We start from the raw sequence: 16,226 nt of genomic DNA, 5'->3' as shown, positions 1-16,226 counted from the left end.
CAGGTGTGAATGGGACCTTAAACTTGGGTCCTTGTGTATGGTGATGTGTGTACACTACCAGGTGTGCCAGTGCCCAGTCCCACACTTCATTAATTTTGAGAGAGAAAGATATCAGCACCACTCTTATTTGTTTTTGTTTTCTTCACTGGAGCACAATTCTGCTCTGTACCACCTACAGTGGTACAGGGAATTGAACCTGGGACTTTGGAGTATCAGGCATGAAAATCTTTTTTGCATAACTATTATACTATTTCCCCATCCAAAGACAGATTTATTTGTTTATTTAACATGAGACTGAGATAGATAGGTAGAGAGAGGGAGAGAGAGCGAGAGAGACTGGAGTACTATTGTAACTATATGTGATGGAAGAGGAGTCCACAAAGTCCTGCTCTTTACCCATTGAGCTGCCTCCCTAGTCACAAAGCTAATTTAAAAATTAAAATATCTATATTTTTTGCCTTCAGGGTTATTGATGGGGCTCGGTGCCTGCACCACGAATCCACTGCTCCTGTAGGCTATATTTTTCCCTTTTGTTGCCCTTGTTGTATTATTGCTGTTGTGGTTATTATTATTGTTGTTATTGATGTCATTGTTGTTGGATAGGACAGAGAGAAATGGAGAGAGGAGAGGAAGACAGAGAGGGGGACAGACACCTGCAGACCTGCTTCACCACTCTTGAAGTGACTCCCCTGCTGGTGGGGAGCCGGGGGCTCAAACCGGGATCCTTATACCAATCCTTGAGCTTTACTCCATGTATGCTTAACCCGCTGTGCTACCACCCGACCCTCAAAATTTTAAAAATTTTAAAGATGTATTTATTTTATGAGTGAGAGACTAGAGTACTACTCTGCTCTAGCAGGTGGTGGAGTGCTGTGATCAAACCGGGAGCCTCATAAGTACAAATCCTGCACTCTACCCATTGAGTCCCCTCCCCAGCCAACATTAAAGTTTTTGTTGCTAATGTGAATAATAAGTTTCTGTTACAATTTCTCACGTTTTTTTTCTGATATAAAGGAAAAGCAATGAGTGTTGCATGCTAATTTTGTGTCTGGTTATTATGCTGACTTCAGTTTTTTACTTGTCATATTTGTCAGATGATTCACTTAGATTTTCCTGGTAGACAGTCATATTTTCTGCAAATGATTTAATCTCTTCTCCTTTTTTCCCATTGAAAGGCCAGACTCCTAGAGCACAGTACAAACAGTCACTCTATAGGGCTCACTTGTCTGTCACCTTCTTCAAGGGTAATGATTCTGGAGTTTCACTATTAAATCTGATATTTGCTGAAATTACAATAGGTTCTAACTTTCTAGTGATCCAAGAACTCTCCATTTCTACTAAGTTGAGTGTGTGTTAAATGGTAGAAGTTTTTTTTGTTGTTGTCACTGGGGTTTCACAGCTTAGAGATGATGATGATGATTTTCAGACAGAGAGAGAGGCAGGGGGGCACCGTGACTGTTCTCTCCTCCCACCCCCCTTTTGCCTCTGGTGACTCCTAACTTCAGGAGAGTGGTCCACACAGCTCAGCCCTGTAGACCTATAGCAGGGAGGAGAAAGGGGCTTGGGAAGGAGGGAAGAACAGCCACCAACATAACTGTACATTCCCAGAGACCGGTTGAGGCTGGCACAGCAAAATGGCTCCACAGATGTGCTGAGTGAATGAATCTTGGTTCCAGGTTGTGTGAGTCTTGGGGCCTGTGAGTGCCTTTTGGGAAACTCTACAGAGTGGATGAGAGGTTTTTACTGCAGGTGCAGGAAGGGATGGGGGCCAAAAGCAGAGCAGGGAGCCCCTATGGGACCCAATGGGGAGGATTAAAGTGCCAGATGATTGGAGAGCACCAAGAGAAGGGTGCTGGGAGATGAGGGAGAGTTTTCCTCTGCTGTGAAGCAAGTGGCTACATTGAGCAGTGGATCCAAAAAGTGGACGTGTGTGTGTGTGTGTGTGTGTGTGTGTGTGTGTGTGTAGCTGGGTCTTGCATCTGCATGATTTCATTTCTCCAGGTCACTTTTTAAAAATCTTTATTTACTGGATAGAGGCAGAGAGAAATTGAGAGGAATGGGGAGGTAGAGAGGGAGAGAGACAGAGAAACACCTGTAGCATTGCTTCACTCACAAAGCTTTACCCTTGCAGGTGGCGACCAGGGGCTTGAACCTGGGTCCTTGTGCATTGTAACATGTGTGCTCAACCAGGTGCACCACCACCTGCCTCCTCCAGGTAACTTTTTCATCCACATAAAGAAACAGAGGGATAGCAAGGAACACACACAGAGAGATACCACAGCACCAGACCATTCTCCAGTGCCATAGCACCTCCCGTGTGGGCAGCCTGCACAGAAGGCTCTCGCTGTACCTGGTGAGCTATCGCTGTGGCCCAAAAGGCTTTTTTTTGGATAGGTGGGGATAGTCACATGTGCTAGGCCAGCTCACTTACCCACACTCATGAGCCTGTTGTTTCCTAATTCTTTACATTATTTACATGCGGACAGCTCTTCACAGTTTCCAAAAGGCTTTCCCGGACAGAGGCTCATTCAGTTCCCACGACGGCAGGCAGGGGAGGACATGCTGCTGGGGCCCCCACCAAGGCTGGGGTGCCTATGACTCACTGCAGTCCTCACTCAGGGCTGCCCAGCAGGGCCCTGAGAAAGGGAAGGCAGCCTGTTTCTGGCATTCGAGCAGTTTCAGTTTCCCTTACTAGTGTGCAGCTGTGGGGGCCTGCCCTGTGTGAGGGACATGTCACCTCTGGGACCCCACTTGGGAAGGGGAGTTTTCCTAGCCCCCTACCTGGCCTGGCCAGAGGACTTCCAGGTTGCCAGAGCTGGCCAGGGCCTGTGCCCCCCCAGACCATAACTACCCCCCTGAGCGCAGTGCTTCAGCATGCGTTTCCACAGCCTGGATGCCAACCCCCTGAAAGTGGAGATAAAATGTTGAAGGGAAGTTTGAGGAGGAAGATGAGAGAAGGGTAGATACAGGGATATTACTATTATTTATTTTTTAATTAGTGATTTAATAAAAATTAACAAGATTGTAAGATAACAGGGGTATAACTGTATTCCATACAGTTCCCACCACCAGAGTTCTGTGTCCCGTCTCCTCCATTGGAAGCTTCCTTATTCTTTATGCCTCTGTGAGTATGGCTCAAAATTCTTTTTGGGATGCAGAATCTTTTTATTCTTTCTTTCTTAAATTTTTTTTTTATTTTACTTAAATTTTTTTTTATATTTTATTTATTATTGGAAAGAGACAGAAAGAAATTGAGAGGGAAGGGGGAGATAGAAAGGGAAAGAGACAGATACCTACAACCCTACTTCACCACTCATGAAGCTTCCCCCTGCAGGTGGGGACCAGGGGCTTGAACCCGAGTCCTTACGCACCATGGTGTGTGTGCTTAACCAGGTATGCCACCACCTGGTCCCTATTTCTTTTATCTGATTCTTCTTCTTCTAGCGTTTGCCCTTCTTCCGTAGCCAGTCAACAGCGTCAGGTTGAGCCTGATGTCACAGCTGTTGACTGGCTACGGAAGAAGGGCAAACGCTAGAAGAAGAAGAATCAGATAAAAGAAATAGGGACCAGGTGGTGGCACAAGAGAAATTGAGAGGGAAGGGGGACATAAAGGATGAGAGAAAGAGAGACACCTGCAGCTCCCCCTACAGGTGGGAACCAGGGGCTTGAAAGTGGTCCTTGAGCATGGTAATGTATGTGTTTAAACCAGTGCACAACCATCTGACCCCATGGAGGCCTTTCAAATGTAGGCCTTTCAGTCAGCAGCACAAAGTGCCTCTCCAGGGTACCCCTATCCGTGGGGCCCTCCAGTGGGGTTTGAGAAGAGTGGCACCCCCTCCCTGGCCAGTCAGCCTCACAAAGGCAGGAATCTTAGCCATCTGAGCACACTGGCCATTCCAGACAACTACACCCAAGAAAGGAGCAATGCCCAGCTAGGATAACCTTTCCTGGTTAGGATTCGGGAGAATCTACCATCACTGTCTGCCCCCCCCCCCTTCCATAAGGCCGCTCCAGTTCTTGATTCTTTCTCCGCCCACACCCAGTGGGGCTGCTGTGGGGTTAGAGTCTCCCTTTCCTTATCAAGACCTTCCAAGACTATGGTGGTTATCTTTAGGAGAGGGGGTGCAGACACTGAACATTGGTGGTGGGTGTGGTTTGGAACTATACATTCACTGCAATCTTAAAATAAAATACAAATTTTAAAAAATGAAAAAAAACCCCACCTTCTAAGGATACTCACTGTCCTCTTAGTCATGTTAGACCCCCAGTTGGGTGTCATCTCTTCATTCCTTTGGCCTTTCTGACACCGTAGGTTTGTTATCCCCTCAGGACACCTTTGTCCTTGCCATTCTGCCACATGGACTCTTTTTCCCCTCTTGACCTTTTTTTATACTCAAGTTATGGTTCTAAGACTGTCTCCTCCCTGAATCCTTCCCAGATCCCTTCCATCCATGACACCTACCACGGTCTGACATGATCTCATATTTTAATATGCTTGGCTAGTCTTGGTCTCTCTCCTGGACAAGCAGTCCTATGGGGGTAGAGATCTTATCTGTCTTGTTAGGGCACAGCCCCAGCACCCAGTAAATACCTGGTGCATGAATGAGAGCTGGGACAGGACTGACCCAGGGTGTCAGAGCTGGGAGTGGCAGAGTTTGCCCTTGAACCCAGGACATATAGCTGTATACTCGTGTGTCAATATGCCTACTCTCTGGAACTATTTTAAGGTCACAAGGGCATTGCTTCTGCCCTGGTTCCAGGCAGTTGTGTGTGTGGGGGCAGGGGACCCCATCTGGATACTATCTGAGGGCAAGTTGGGGGCACAGTGTTAGCATCTATAGGGTTGCACCCCAGCCCCTGCCCCCATTATTAGCACTATGTTTTCAATGCTTATGGTTCTTCATTCTCATGGAGTTTATTGTTGAACCTGGAGACAGAGCTGGTGCCCAGATGGTGGCCAGTGTGGTCTGATTCCCCAGATGTGGGAGGCAGATGGGAAGAGCCTAGTCAGGTGAGCTGGGGACCCGGATTGAGGGCTCCACAGAGGGATAAAAATGAGTCCAATTTATATACTTTCTTTAAGTTTGGGAGATACTCTCTGCCCTAATCTAGCTTTCTAACCCTATTCTCAACTCAGACACATGGCACAAAGCCCAAGGACCGGCCAAAGGACTCCGGTTTAAGACCCCGGCTCCTCACCTGGGGGGGTAGGGTGTTGCTTCACAAATGGTGAAGCAGGTCTTCAGGTGTCTTTCTTTCCCCCTCTGTCTTCCCCTCCTCTCTCGGTTTCTCTCTGTCCTATCTGGCAAGAACAACAGCAACAACAACAAGGGCAACAACATGGAAAAAAATGGCCTTCAGGAGCAGTGGATTCCTAGTGCAAGCACCGAGCCTCAGTGATACCCTGGAGGGAAGAAGAAGAAGGAGAAGGAGAAGAACTTTGGTCCATACCACCAGAGGGGGAGAAATGTTAGGGGAAGATGACCAAAAGGTTTTGAACTCCAAGTCCAACAGGACCCAGAGAGAAGAGTTAAAAAGAAAGGACGGGGGGTTGGGCAGTAGTGCAGTGGGTTAAGCGCATATGGCGTGAAGCACAAGGACCGATGTAAGGATCCTGGTTTGAGCCTTGTTCCATTTCTCTCTGTCCTATCCAACAACAATGACATCACTAACAGCAATAAAACAAACAAACAACAAGAGCAATGAAAATAAAGGACATTCAGAAGTAGCAATAGGTATAGGTATGAGTTAGAAAGAAAATCAGGACTATAGCAAAGTGGATATATATAATAGTCAGCACATATCTGTGACCTTGGGAGAGCCACTGCAGTTTCTTTTCTTTTTTTTTTTAATGTATTACCTTTATTTATTTATTGGATAGAGACAGCCAGAAATAGAGAGGGAAGTGGGGTATAGAGAGGAAGAGAGACGAAGAGACACCTGCAGCACTGCTTCACCACTCATAAAGCTTTCCCCCTGTAGATGGGGACTGGGAACTCAAACCTGGGTCCTTGTACATTGTAACATGTGCACTCAACCAAGTGCACCACCACCTGGCCCTGACTATTGCAGTTTCTTATTTTCCTTCCTTCCTTCTTTCTTTCTTTCTTTCTTTCTTTCTTTCTTTCTTTCTTTCTTTCTTTCTTTCACCAGAGTACTGCTCAGCTCTGGCTTATGGTATTATGGGGGATTGAACCTGAGACTTTGAAGCCTTAGGCATGAGAATCTGTTTGCATAACCATTATGCTATCTAACCTCTGCCCACTACTGTGGTTTCTAAAGGAGGGAATGGGGACACAGAACTCTGGTGGTGGGAACAGTGTGGAATTATACCCCTGTTATCTCATGACTTTGTAAATAAATTTAAATCACTAATAAAATAAAATCTAGATATTAAAAAAATGAGTCCAAACCCAGCTCCATCACCTGTTAATTATGATAGTTTTGGTAAATTTGGACAAATCTCTCTTTTTTATACTATTTCAGTTATTTATTAATGAAAGGGATAGGAGGGGAAAGGGAGAGAAAGAACCAAATATCACTCTGGTACATGTGCTACCGGGGATTGAACTCAGGACCTCATGCTTGAGAGTTCAATGCCTTATCCACTATGCCACCTCCAAGACCACTGGGCAAATTTCTCTGTGCCCTGGATCCCCCCTTTGTATTTAGGGTACTAATCATTTCTATCTTTTAGAATTCTGTAAAACAAGATTTATTTATTGAGAAGAGAGAGAATGAGATTATCATCTGGCATTTATGATGCCGGGGATGGACCATGGGACTTCACTCCTGAAAGTTCAGTGCCCTAGCCAGCAGGCAACCTCCTGGATGCATTTTACAGCTCTTTGAAGTCTTAGAACAGTGCCAGGCACATGGCAAGTACTCAAGGAATGTGAACCGTCATGGTCATTACAAAGAGATGTGCCTGGCAAGAGGTGTGTGCTAGTTCAAGGGATGGATGCAGGGAACAGCAAGATGGTACAGACTCTACTCAGAGGCAGGGTAGGACAGTGGTTAGTACCCGGGCTCCCATCCAGTCCTCCCATTGAGTGGCTGTGTGGCCTTGGGTTAACCACCTAACCCCTTTTGGAAGGTAGCTATGCTCACAACTATACCACCAACGGAGCCACCTAACCTCTTTGGGCCTTGGTTTCCCTATCTGCAAAGTGAGAGTAATGCTGCTGGCCACCCCCTCCCTTAGCCCCAAACCCTCAAGACTACGTCATGTCACCATGTCCAGGACACGCCAAGTACAATGCTAGCATTCATTATTCCTGCCTGTGGGCACAGAGAGGTGAAATCATGTCTAAGGCCACACAGCGAGGAAGCAGTCTAGCTTGACTGAGACAAAGCAGTGTGGCTCCAAAGTCTCTTCTTGCAATTGACATCATTGTTACCATTGCCACCACTACCACTGGGTTTGCTGGCCCTAGGGGAAGCAGTACAGCCTCGTGTTTGAGAGTGGTAGAGGTGTCTGGGAGGATGGGAAGTAGTCTCTGTCTTCTGCAGGTCTGAAATCTCCTGGCCTTCTCTCACTGTACCCAGCCCTGGAGGAACCCTGGGAGTATTACACACACACACACACACACACACACACACACACACACACACACACACACACACACACACTGACCACAGTGTGATTGAATTTCTGCCAGTCTTTCACTTCTTGCTCAGCTGTTTGTACTGGTGTCAGAGCTCTTCCTTGATAACCCTGGCTTTCTCTGTAGTTACCTGAGGCCCCAGGAAGCCACTAACCAACAGGCTAGAATAGGAGCCATCTCACTGTTCTGACAGTCCTGGGCATGCCAAAGGTAGGTTCTTTAAAGGGGAGGTACCAAAGAGGAGGAATCCTTCTTTAAGAGTAAACACCGGGAGTTGGTGGTAGCACAGCGGGTTAAGCACAGGTGGCGCAAAGTGCAAAGTCCGTCATAAGGATCCGGGTTTGAGCCCCCCGTTCCCCACCTGCAGGGGAGTTGCTTCATAAGCGGTGAAGCAGGTCTTCAGGTGTCTATCTTTCTGTCCCCTCTCTGTCTTCCCCTCCTCTCTCCATTTCTCTCTGTCCTATCCAACAATGACAACATCAATAACTACAACAATAAAACAAGGGCAACAAAAGGTAATAAATAAATAGATAAGTAAGTAGTAAACACCTCAGAGTAATAATAAATAGTAAACACCTCAGAGCCAAAATAAGGTACCTTGGATTGGGCAGGTAAGGACCCTGACCTGAAGAGATGACTCTGACTTTGGCAATGGGGTTGACTCTCCCAGATTCCCTTCCTTGGGGTCTAGTCTTTTCTACCCTCTCATGCTTTTTAAATGGGTGACCCAGATCCCCAAACGCTGCTTCTTGTTAGAACTGGAAGGGCCTCAAGAATTCTCTCTTTGGCAACTCTACCTACCTATCTCACAACTTTGAACATCTGTGGGTACCACCTGTACTATTCAACCTTTTTTTATTTTTCCTTCCTTCCTTCCTTCCTTCCTTCCTTCCTTCCTTCCTTCCTTCCTTCCTTCCTTCCTTTCTTTCTTTTTACAAAAAGCTGATATTTATTTTTAAAAAGAAACCTATTATACTATTGAAATATGAGGTCAGTTCCCCTACGGCTATGGTTTGTGATTTATTGTTGTATCAATAGTACCAGACACATGTACTCAAAACAAAAACAGAAACAGGACCCAGAAAAATAGCTCACCTGGATAGTAAGCTGCTTTGCCATGTTTGACTCAGATTTGAGCCTCGTCCTCACCACACTGGAGAAAGCTTTGGTGCTGTGAGGTCTCTTTCACTTTTTCTCTCCGCACACGCCTCTCTCTTTCTCCCTGAAAAAGTCATACCTGAGAAGTGAAGCCCTGGTGAATGTATGTGTGTATGTAGTGGAGCTGAGGGTGTGGTTTATGGTTTATTTTTAATGTTTATTTATGAGATAAATACAGAAAGAGAGAGATGGAAAGAAAGAGAGAGATACCAGAGCACTGCTCAGCTCTGGCTTATGATATTGCTGGGGACTGAACCTGGGAGCTCAGAGCCTCAGGCATGAAAATCTTTTGCATAACCACTAAGATATCTTCCCACCCTGTGATTTATTTTGTATCCTCAGCACTCAGAACAGTATTAAGAAAATTACACAGGTGGTAGTGTGGTGGGTTTAAGTGCAATTGGTGCAAAGCGCACAGAGCGGCATAAGGATCCCAGTTTGAGCCCCTATCTCCTCATCTGCAGGGGGGTCACTTCACAAGCAGTTAAGCAGGTCTGCAGGTGTCTGCCTTTCTCTCCCCCTCTCTGTCTTCCCCTCTCTCTCAATTTCTCTCTGTCCTACCCAACAACAATAGCAATAACAGTAACAACAACAACAAGGGCAATAAAATGGGGAAAATGGCCTCCAGAAGCAATAGATTCATAGTGCAGGCACTAAGCCTCAATGATAATCCTGGAGGCAAAAAAAAAAAAAAAAAAATTACACAGACACACTGCCTGTAGATCTAGGGCTTTCTGGATATGTGATTTCACCACTTCTGGGTGACTTTTTCATTCAGACAGAGAGCCAGAGGGTGTTGCAGGGGCTATATCACAGTATTGGGACTTCCCTCAGTTTCATAGTACCTTCTATGTGGTGCCAGAGTTTGAATTAAGGTTGTAAGCCTGACCAGGTGGCTACCCTGCCTGCTGAGCTATCTCCTCAGTCCTCAAAACAGTTTTTTTTTTTTTTTTAACAGTGGGCTAAGTAAATGGATGGATGTATGCAGAAAGGCTGAACCCCTCTGACAGATGGGGAAAGTAAACACTCAGGGGTCAGGAGATGGATCATCTTGGGGAGTACACATTTTGCCATGCTTGAGGACCCACGTTCATGTCCTCAACACCACAAGGGAGCATGATGAATAAGGGACTCTGTAAATGATGGCGTGATGCTGTGGTGTCTCTCTCTCCCTCTCTGCTTCCATCTGTGACTGAAAGAAAAAAAAATCTGTTGGTAGTGCTAGAAGAATCATAAAGGCACAAAACCCTGCAAATCTCCAATGGCAAAAGTAAACAAACAAATATAAGAAAACAAAGCAAAAATTCACAGACACCAAAGTCACGCCAACCCTAAATGGTGGTGCTTTTCCCCACACATTCACTGTGTCCAGGGGAGCATCCATAGCAGGACTGCCCCAAGGGTGCTCCTGCCCACACACGCAGGTGATGTGACACACATATGTGGGGAAAGATACAAGCCCCCAGGAGCTGTGAGGGGGGCCCCTCTTCTGAGGCAGCCTTGCCAAGGCCTGAAGCCTTACCCACCTCCTCCCTCCCCTTCCCACAGTACAGAACAGGGCCATCTTCACAGCCTGGCGTCACTGCCGTTGCCGCCTGGCAGGAGTTTGTGGGGGTGGCTGCTGTGCCGGTGTTGGCAGAGGAATGGCACAGGAAGCCTGATGTCATTGTGACTCATTTTGCAGGCAGAACTGGGGGTGGCGGTCACCCGTCGTCACTCTCACCTTCACACCTGCCTTGGCGCTAGTCAGGCATTCATTTCTTCCTCCCTCCCCGTGGCATCTGCTAGGGGTGTGGATTTGGGAGGAAGAGGAAGGGAAATGCAGTTAGGGCAACATCAGCACAGAGTTTGGAACTTTGTGATTGTGGAAGGGGAACCGCTTTGCATGAGTGGGGAAGGTCAAGAATAACAAAAACAGGAGGGGAGAGACACTTCAATTGCTCTTAAGACAGATGGTTACAAAGAATAACACAGAAAGATCATGTACTCCTGTTGCGTGTTTAAAAAAATACTGACCCCCCCCAATTTATTTGATAGTGTCTGCTGTATAGCATTCAGAAAAGAAGAAACCACCCCTTCCTTGGTGGATACTATGCCATCTGGTGATGGAAGTAGGGCCTTCCTTCCAGGACATGAAGCTTGTGGGCACCAATGAAGACCCACTTCATACTGTCCTCCACCCATATGCATAGAGCCTGGTGCCATTCTCAGGGGGAGTGGCGGTCCTTGAGGCTGTGGTAAAGGGGGAGAAGACACCCTCCTTTGTAAAGGTTGGGGGATCATGGTCAGAGCAGAAGTGAGATGAGACACGGGTTTAATGTTCTGTGCCCCCTCTTTTCACTCCAACCTCGGGCTTTCACTTAGTTATGGGGTGGCAGTGTGGGGTTTTTCTCTGGTTAGGAATTAGATTAAGGAGGTCAAAGGGAGCCCCTCCCTGTGGTCCAAGTAGGCCACTTTGAGTCTATGCTCTAGTGCTGAAAAGGGGACAGCCTCAAAGTAAGTGGTTTTGAGGTGCTTATATACATGTCCCCATCTTATGCACAAATGGCCAACCATGGCCAGAATACCAGGCACTCAGCCACTACTGCAAGTCAAGGGCAGTGCACCATTGCCACTCTAGTGCCACACAGAGTGCCCTAGCATGGTACACACCATTACTCCCAAGGAGGAGAAGAGGATAAACTCTGTGTGGAGGAGTGGGGGGAGGATCCAATCCTAGCTGGCCAGGTCCTCTGTCTTCCTCCTCAAGGGCCCGGAAGGCTGTGGCTCCCAGCATGGGCAGTGACACCACTGGTCAGCAAGACTGGGCCTGACTATCCTTTTGTGTGCTCTGTAATTTGTCTCTGGAATCAACCATTAAGTCATTTACCAGGCTGATGCCAAGGATAAGGCCCTGTATCAACCTCTGGAATCTGTGGCCCAGACTCACCGGCTCTGTTGTAGGCTTTGCCACTTCATCCTCCAGAATGGCCTAGTAGGGACAGAGCCTGGCAGGAATCAGGCAGGGTACTACCCAGTCTCCTAGCCTCGGAACCAGCCAGTGAGCAGCTAGAGTGAGTGAGCCTTGGAGGGCTCTGAGGAATGTGAAAGTGATGGGGCCCCAGGAATTGTTAAGGTCCTTGGGGCTTTTCCCTCCTGTAGCCCCTCTCTTCCAAAGCACACAGTTATAAGCTCTGTCACCAGCTCTGTGGAACTGAATACAAATCACATTAGGACCCACACAGACACATTGATGCAATGCTGAGGGGAATTCAAAATTCACAAGAAAGTGGAGAACTTGGGGAAGTAGTGTTACCAAAGGTCCTTGATATAGCCTTTTAAGATAGCCTGGTCATAGGGTTCCATGGCGGGGGTGGGGGGGGTGGGGGGGGTGGGAGGGCTGGGGGGTGGGGTGAGTGTGTGTGTGTGTGTGTGGGGTGGGGTGTGGGGTGGTTGAAAAAATTCCACAAAAGGCACAGATTATTAGAGGAATGGGGGTCTGGGGTTGGGCTTTGAAATCTGAAGCAGTTGGGGGAGGGGGTGGAAGTGGGGACAACTTCATCTCTGGGACACTCTCCCCACCCACCTGAACCCTTGCTTCAGAGTTCAGCTGCCAACATTTCTCACCCCCAGACTAGGGGCCCAGATGTCCCACACACACCTGGGGCTCACCACATCCTGCCCCAGGACTGGTAGTCAGTGGGGGCTGGCAGAAACGATGTAGAATAATCACCAAATTCTTACTGCTTGAGTGGCAGGCCCCTCCTCCCCTCTTCAAGGCTCTGTTGCAGGTGAAAGGGGGCCCTTGAGGAGGAGGGCGCAGGGTGGGGGGAGTGGAGGAGGCAGATTCTCGCAGTTCACCTCCCTCTTCCCCTTGGTGAAGCTCCTTAAATTTCCACAAGGTACCAGGGAGAGCCCAGCAGCGTCAGCAGAGTTCCCCTTCAGAGAGAGCCTGTGACTTGGGGAAGTGCTTCACTCTGAGTGCCTGGGGTTTCCCTGAGCTCCTGGGGAGGCAGCCTTCCCCACTCATAACTGGAAACTTGTCATAGGCCCTTTGCCTTTCCCTAGGAGGCCTGTGGGCCCTCCCCTTACCAACCCCTAGGGCCTGGGGCTGGTAACATGAAGTTCTGGCCTAGTTTGGCCACTAAACTTGCTGCAAGGCCTGGGATGATAGTCTCAGTCACACAGTGTGTCAAGTCCGTCCTGTGCAAAGACAGAGGGAGACAACACTCCTGTAGGCTCTCTAGAAATCTGTAGAAGCAAATGCATGTCAGTAAATAAAAAAAAAATGTAGTGGGGGAGATAGCATAATGATTATGTAAAGAGACTCTCATTCCTGAGGCTCCAAGTTCTAGGTTCAACACCCCCCCCACACACACACGCACACAGCACTATAGGCTAGAGCCGAGTAGTGCTCTGGTAAAATTAAAAACAAACAAAACAATAGTTATTTTTATGAGAGAAAGGGAGAGAGATGGTGGTGCTGGGGGTTGAATGTGGGGCCTCTGGAACTCAGGCATCTTAGTGCTGTTGTGTCCAGTCATATCCCCTCCCCTTCCCCCGCAAGTCAATTTGGATTTTAACAGCTTCCTAGGGAGCAAATCCCTGGGAGGGAAATGCAACTGAGGAAGCACAGCGAGGGAAGCAGGAGCAGGGAACGCAGTCTCCAGGATGGGGGGGGGGGATGTGCATTTGCGAAGCCCAGTTCCCAAGGGCTGAGCCTTAGGGGCCAGGTCTTCCAGACTGGGGTGCAAAACCGGGGGTGGGGTGGGGGTGGGGGTGGAAATGGAGGTGGATGTGGGGGTTGGGAGTTTGAGCCAGGTTACTTGTGGCAAACAGCTTCTCTCAATAATCCGCCCCGCGCTCCTCCCCAGCGCGCCCCGCCTTCTCCAGGCAGCCCCAGTGCGAGGCAGCACCCCGGGTCCGCGCCCCACGTGAGGCCGCGGGGGCGGTGCCGGCGCCTTCCTGCTGTGTCCTTGTAAGGCGACGCGGAGGCTGGGCCCCGGTACGCCCCGCTACTTAAGCCCGGGCGTGGTGCCGGGCTCTAGGAGCCGGAGGCTCGGGTGGCTGAACTTGTGATCTCGCGGGAGAAGCAACGCCAGGCGGGCCGGTCACAATGGGACTGGAAGCGGCGAGCGAGCTGGAGTGCGCGGCGCTGGGCGCGCTGCTGCGGGAGCCGCGGGAGGCTGAGCGCACCCTGCTGCTGGACTGCCGCCCCTTCCTGGCCTTCTGCCGGCGCCACGTGCGCGCCGCGCGTCCGGTGCCCTGGAACTCGCTGCTGCGCCGCCGGCTGCGGGGCCCGCCGCCCGCCGCCCTCGCCTGCCTGCTCCCGGACCGCACGGTGCGGGCGCGCCTGGCCCGCGGGGAGCTGGCGCGGGCCGTGGTGCTGGACGAGGACAGCGCGTCGGTGGCCGACCTCCCGCCCGACGGCCCGGCCCCGGTGCTGCTCGCCGCGCTCCTGCACGAGACCCGCACTGGGCCCACCGCTGTGTGCTTCCTGCGAGGTGAGTGGCCCCGCAGGCCGGCGCCGGCCCCCTAACTCCGCTACCCCACTCCACCTGGCCTCGCGCCTCACAGTGCCCCTGTGTTCTTGTCTTTCTGCAGGAGGCTTCGAAGCCTTCCAAGCATGTTGTCCTGATCTATGCTCTGAGTCCCCTGTCCCTGTGATGCCGCCTGCTGGAGCTGAAAGCAGCCGCTGGGACCCCAGGGCGCCCTCGTATGACCAGGTGAGTTGGAATGAGGTTGGGTCCTTGTTACTCACCACAACCTAGGAAGAGCCTGTTCACGTCCATGTGCGTGCGCCTGGTGCGGGTTGGTCATTTACACTGTGGATGTGTGCATAAATGTATGTGGTGCTTGAGGACTGTGTGTTTCTTTCACTGTATTATCATTGTCTGCCCCCTTGTGTCCTTGTCCCTGAGTCTCATCCCTGATCAGGACTGGATGAGGTCTCCTCTTGCACGGCCAGCCGACCAGGTCTATGTTCTCTGTGGCTGTTCAAGTCCTTCAGGCCTGAGCTGAGACCTCATATTTAATTTTTCTTCCCCCCCACGCCAGGGTGGCCCCGTGGAGATCTTGCCCTACCTCTTCCTGGGCAGTTGCAGCCACTCCTCAGACCTGCAGGGGTTGCAGGCATGTGGCATTACAGCAGTCCTCAACGTCTCTGCCAGCTGCCCTAACTACTTTGAAGACCTTTTCTGCTATAAGAGCATTCCAGTGGAGGACAACCAGATGGTGGACATTAGTGCTTGGTTCCAGGAGGCCATTGGTTTCATTGGTAAGGGGGAGGATTGAACCCCAGGACCTGGAAGGGCCTATGAGAGGGAGTCGGGTTCCGGCTTCCTCCTCTGCCCACTAACCCAACTGACCCTTCTCCCTGGTTTCCCTTGCAGACACGGTGAAGCACAGTGGAGGCCGGGTGCTGGTCCACTGCCAGGCAGGCATCTCACGCTCTGCCACCATCTGTCTGGCCTACCTGATACAGAGCCACCGAGTGCGTCTGGATGAGGCCTTCGACTTTGTCAAGCAGCGCCGGGGTGTCATCTCCCCCAACTTCAGTTTCATGGGGCAGCTGCTTCAGTTTGAAACTCAGGTTCTATGTCACTGAGGCAGTGATTGGATTTCCATGGCTGGAGTTCATATAGTGACTGTTTATTGTGAGGGGAGCTGACTGAGTCAGCTGGGCCCACACAGACCCCCATCATCTCAGGGAGAGTTGCTCCTGGGAGTATGTAAAGCCCCCAGCTGGGGATGCTAGGAATGCAGGAATACTGGACTTTCTTACTTGGTGCTTTTCTGCCAGGGGTTTGAGGGCCAGCCCTAAGCATGGAGGGTATGTCTGCCTTCCTCCTCCCCTCCCACTGGTAGAGGTTATTATTGTTAATATAAATATCTATATATCTATCTGTATCTATATATCTTTTGTACAGTGAGGCTTTGTGCACACATAGTTTCACCATTCCCAGACTGCCTTTTCCTTCAGAGAGAGACAAGAAGAGACACCACCACACTGGAACTTCCTCCAGTACCATAGCACTTCTGGTGTGGTGCTAGGTTTAAATCTGGGCGAGTTGTCTCTCTGGCATCACTGGTAGAAATTAACTGGACTCTGCACCTATAGTCCCATTACCTTGGCAGCCGAAGAGCACCAAGGAACAAGCTGTGACAACCAGGGGTCCTATCTATGAGGGGGTAGTTCACCCCCCAGGGCCTGGAACCCTGTGACTGAGGGGGGGCGGAGTTGCATTCAATGTTGGAACATTATGTTTTGGACTTCTTGTTTGTGTGTCTGACTTTGACAGCTTTTCACACCAACATGCCCCTGTTGGCGCTGGAAAGTTATTTGTGTTTAACTGACATTTAACACTCCCTCCCTCACTTCCTCCCAGCCCTGTGGGCTGGGGTTGGAAACTTAGCACTTTATATTTATCCAGAACATATGAAGATGTGTCAATAAAATATTGTCTTGTTTTTAAAAACCAA

At 49.6% G+C, this 16,226-nt stretch overlaps 1 protein-coding gene across 1 annotated transcript; it reads left to right on the top strand.

Annotated features, from left to right (window-relative positions):
• Positions 1-13,779: 13,779 nt before the first annotated feature.
• On the top strand, positions 13,780-16,226 carry DUSP2 (dual specificity phosphatase 2). The gene is made up of 4 exons (XM_060187297.1): positions 13,780-14,248; positions 14,349-14,470; positions 14,802-15,021; positions 15,137-16,226. Exons 1-4 carry the CDS (start codon positions 13,861-13,863, stop codon positions 15,349-15,351), a joined length of 945 nt encoding a protein of 314 aa, XP_060043280.1. The 5' UTR covers positions 13,780-13,860; the 3' UTR covers positions 15,352-16,226.

The sequence above is a fragment of the Erinaceus europaeus genome, chromosome 3 (assembly GCF_950295315.1).
Source record: "Erinaceus europaeus chromosome 3, mEriEur2.1, whole genome shotgun sequence".
Taxonomy (NCBI): domain Eukaryota; kingdom Metazoa; phylum Chordata; class Mammalia; order Eulipotyphla; family Erinaceidae; genus Erinaceus; species Erinaceus europaeus.
The sequence above is the reverse complement of the archived record's forward strand: the minus strand, read 5'-3'. Positions and strand labels throughout refer to the sequence as shown.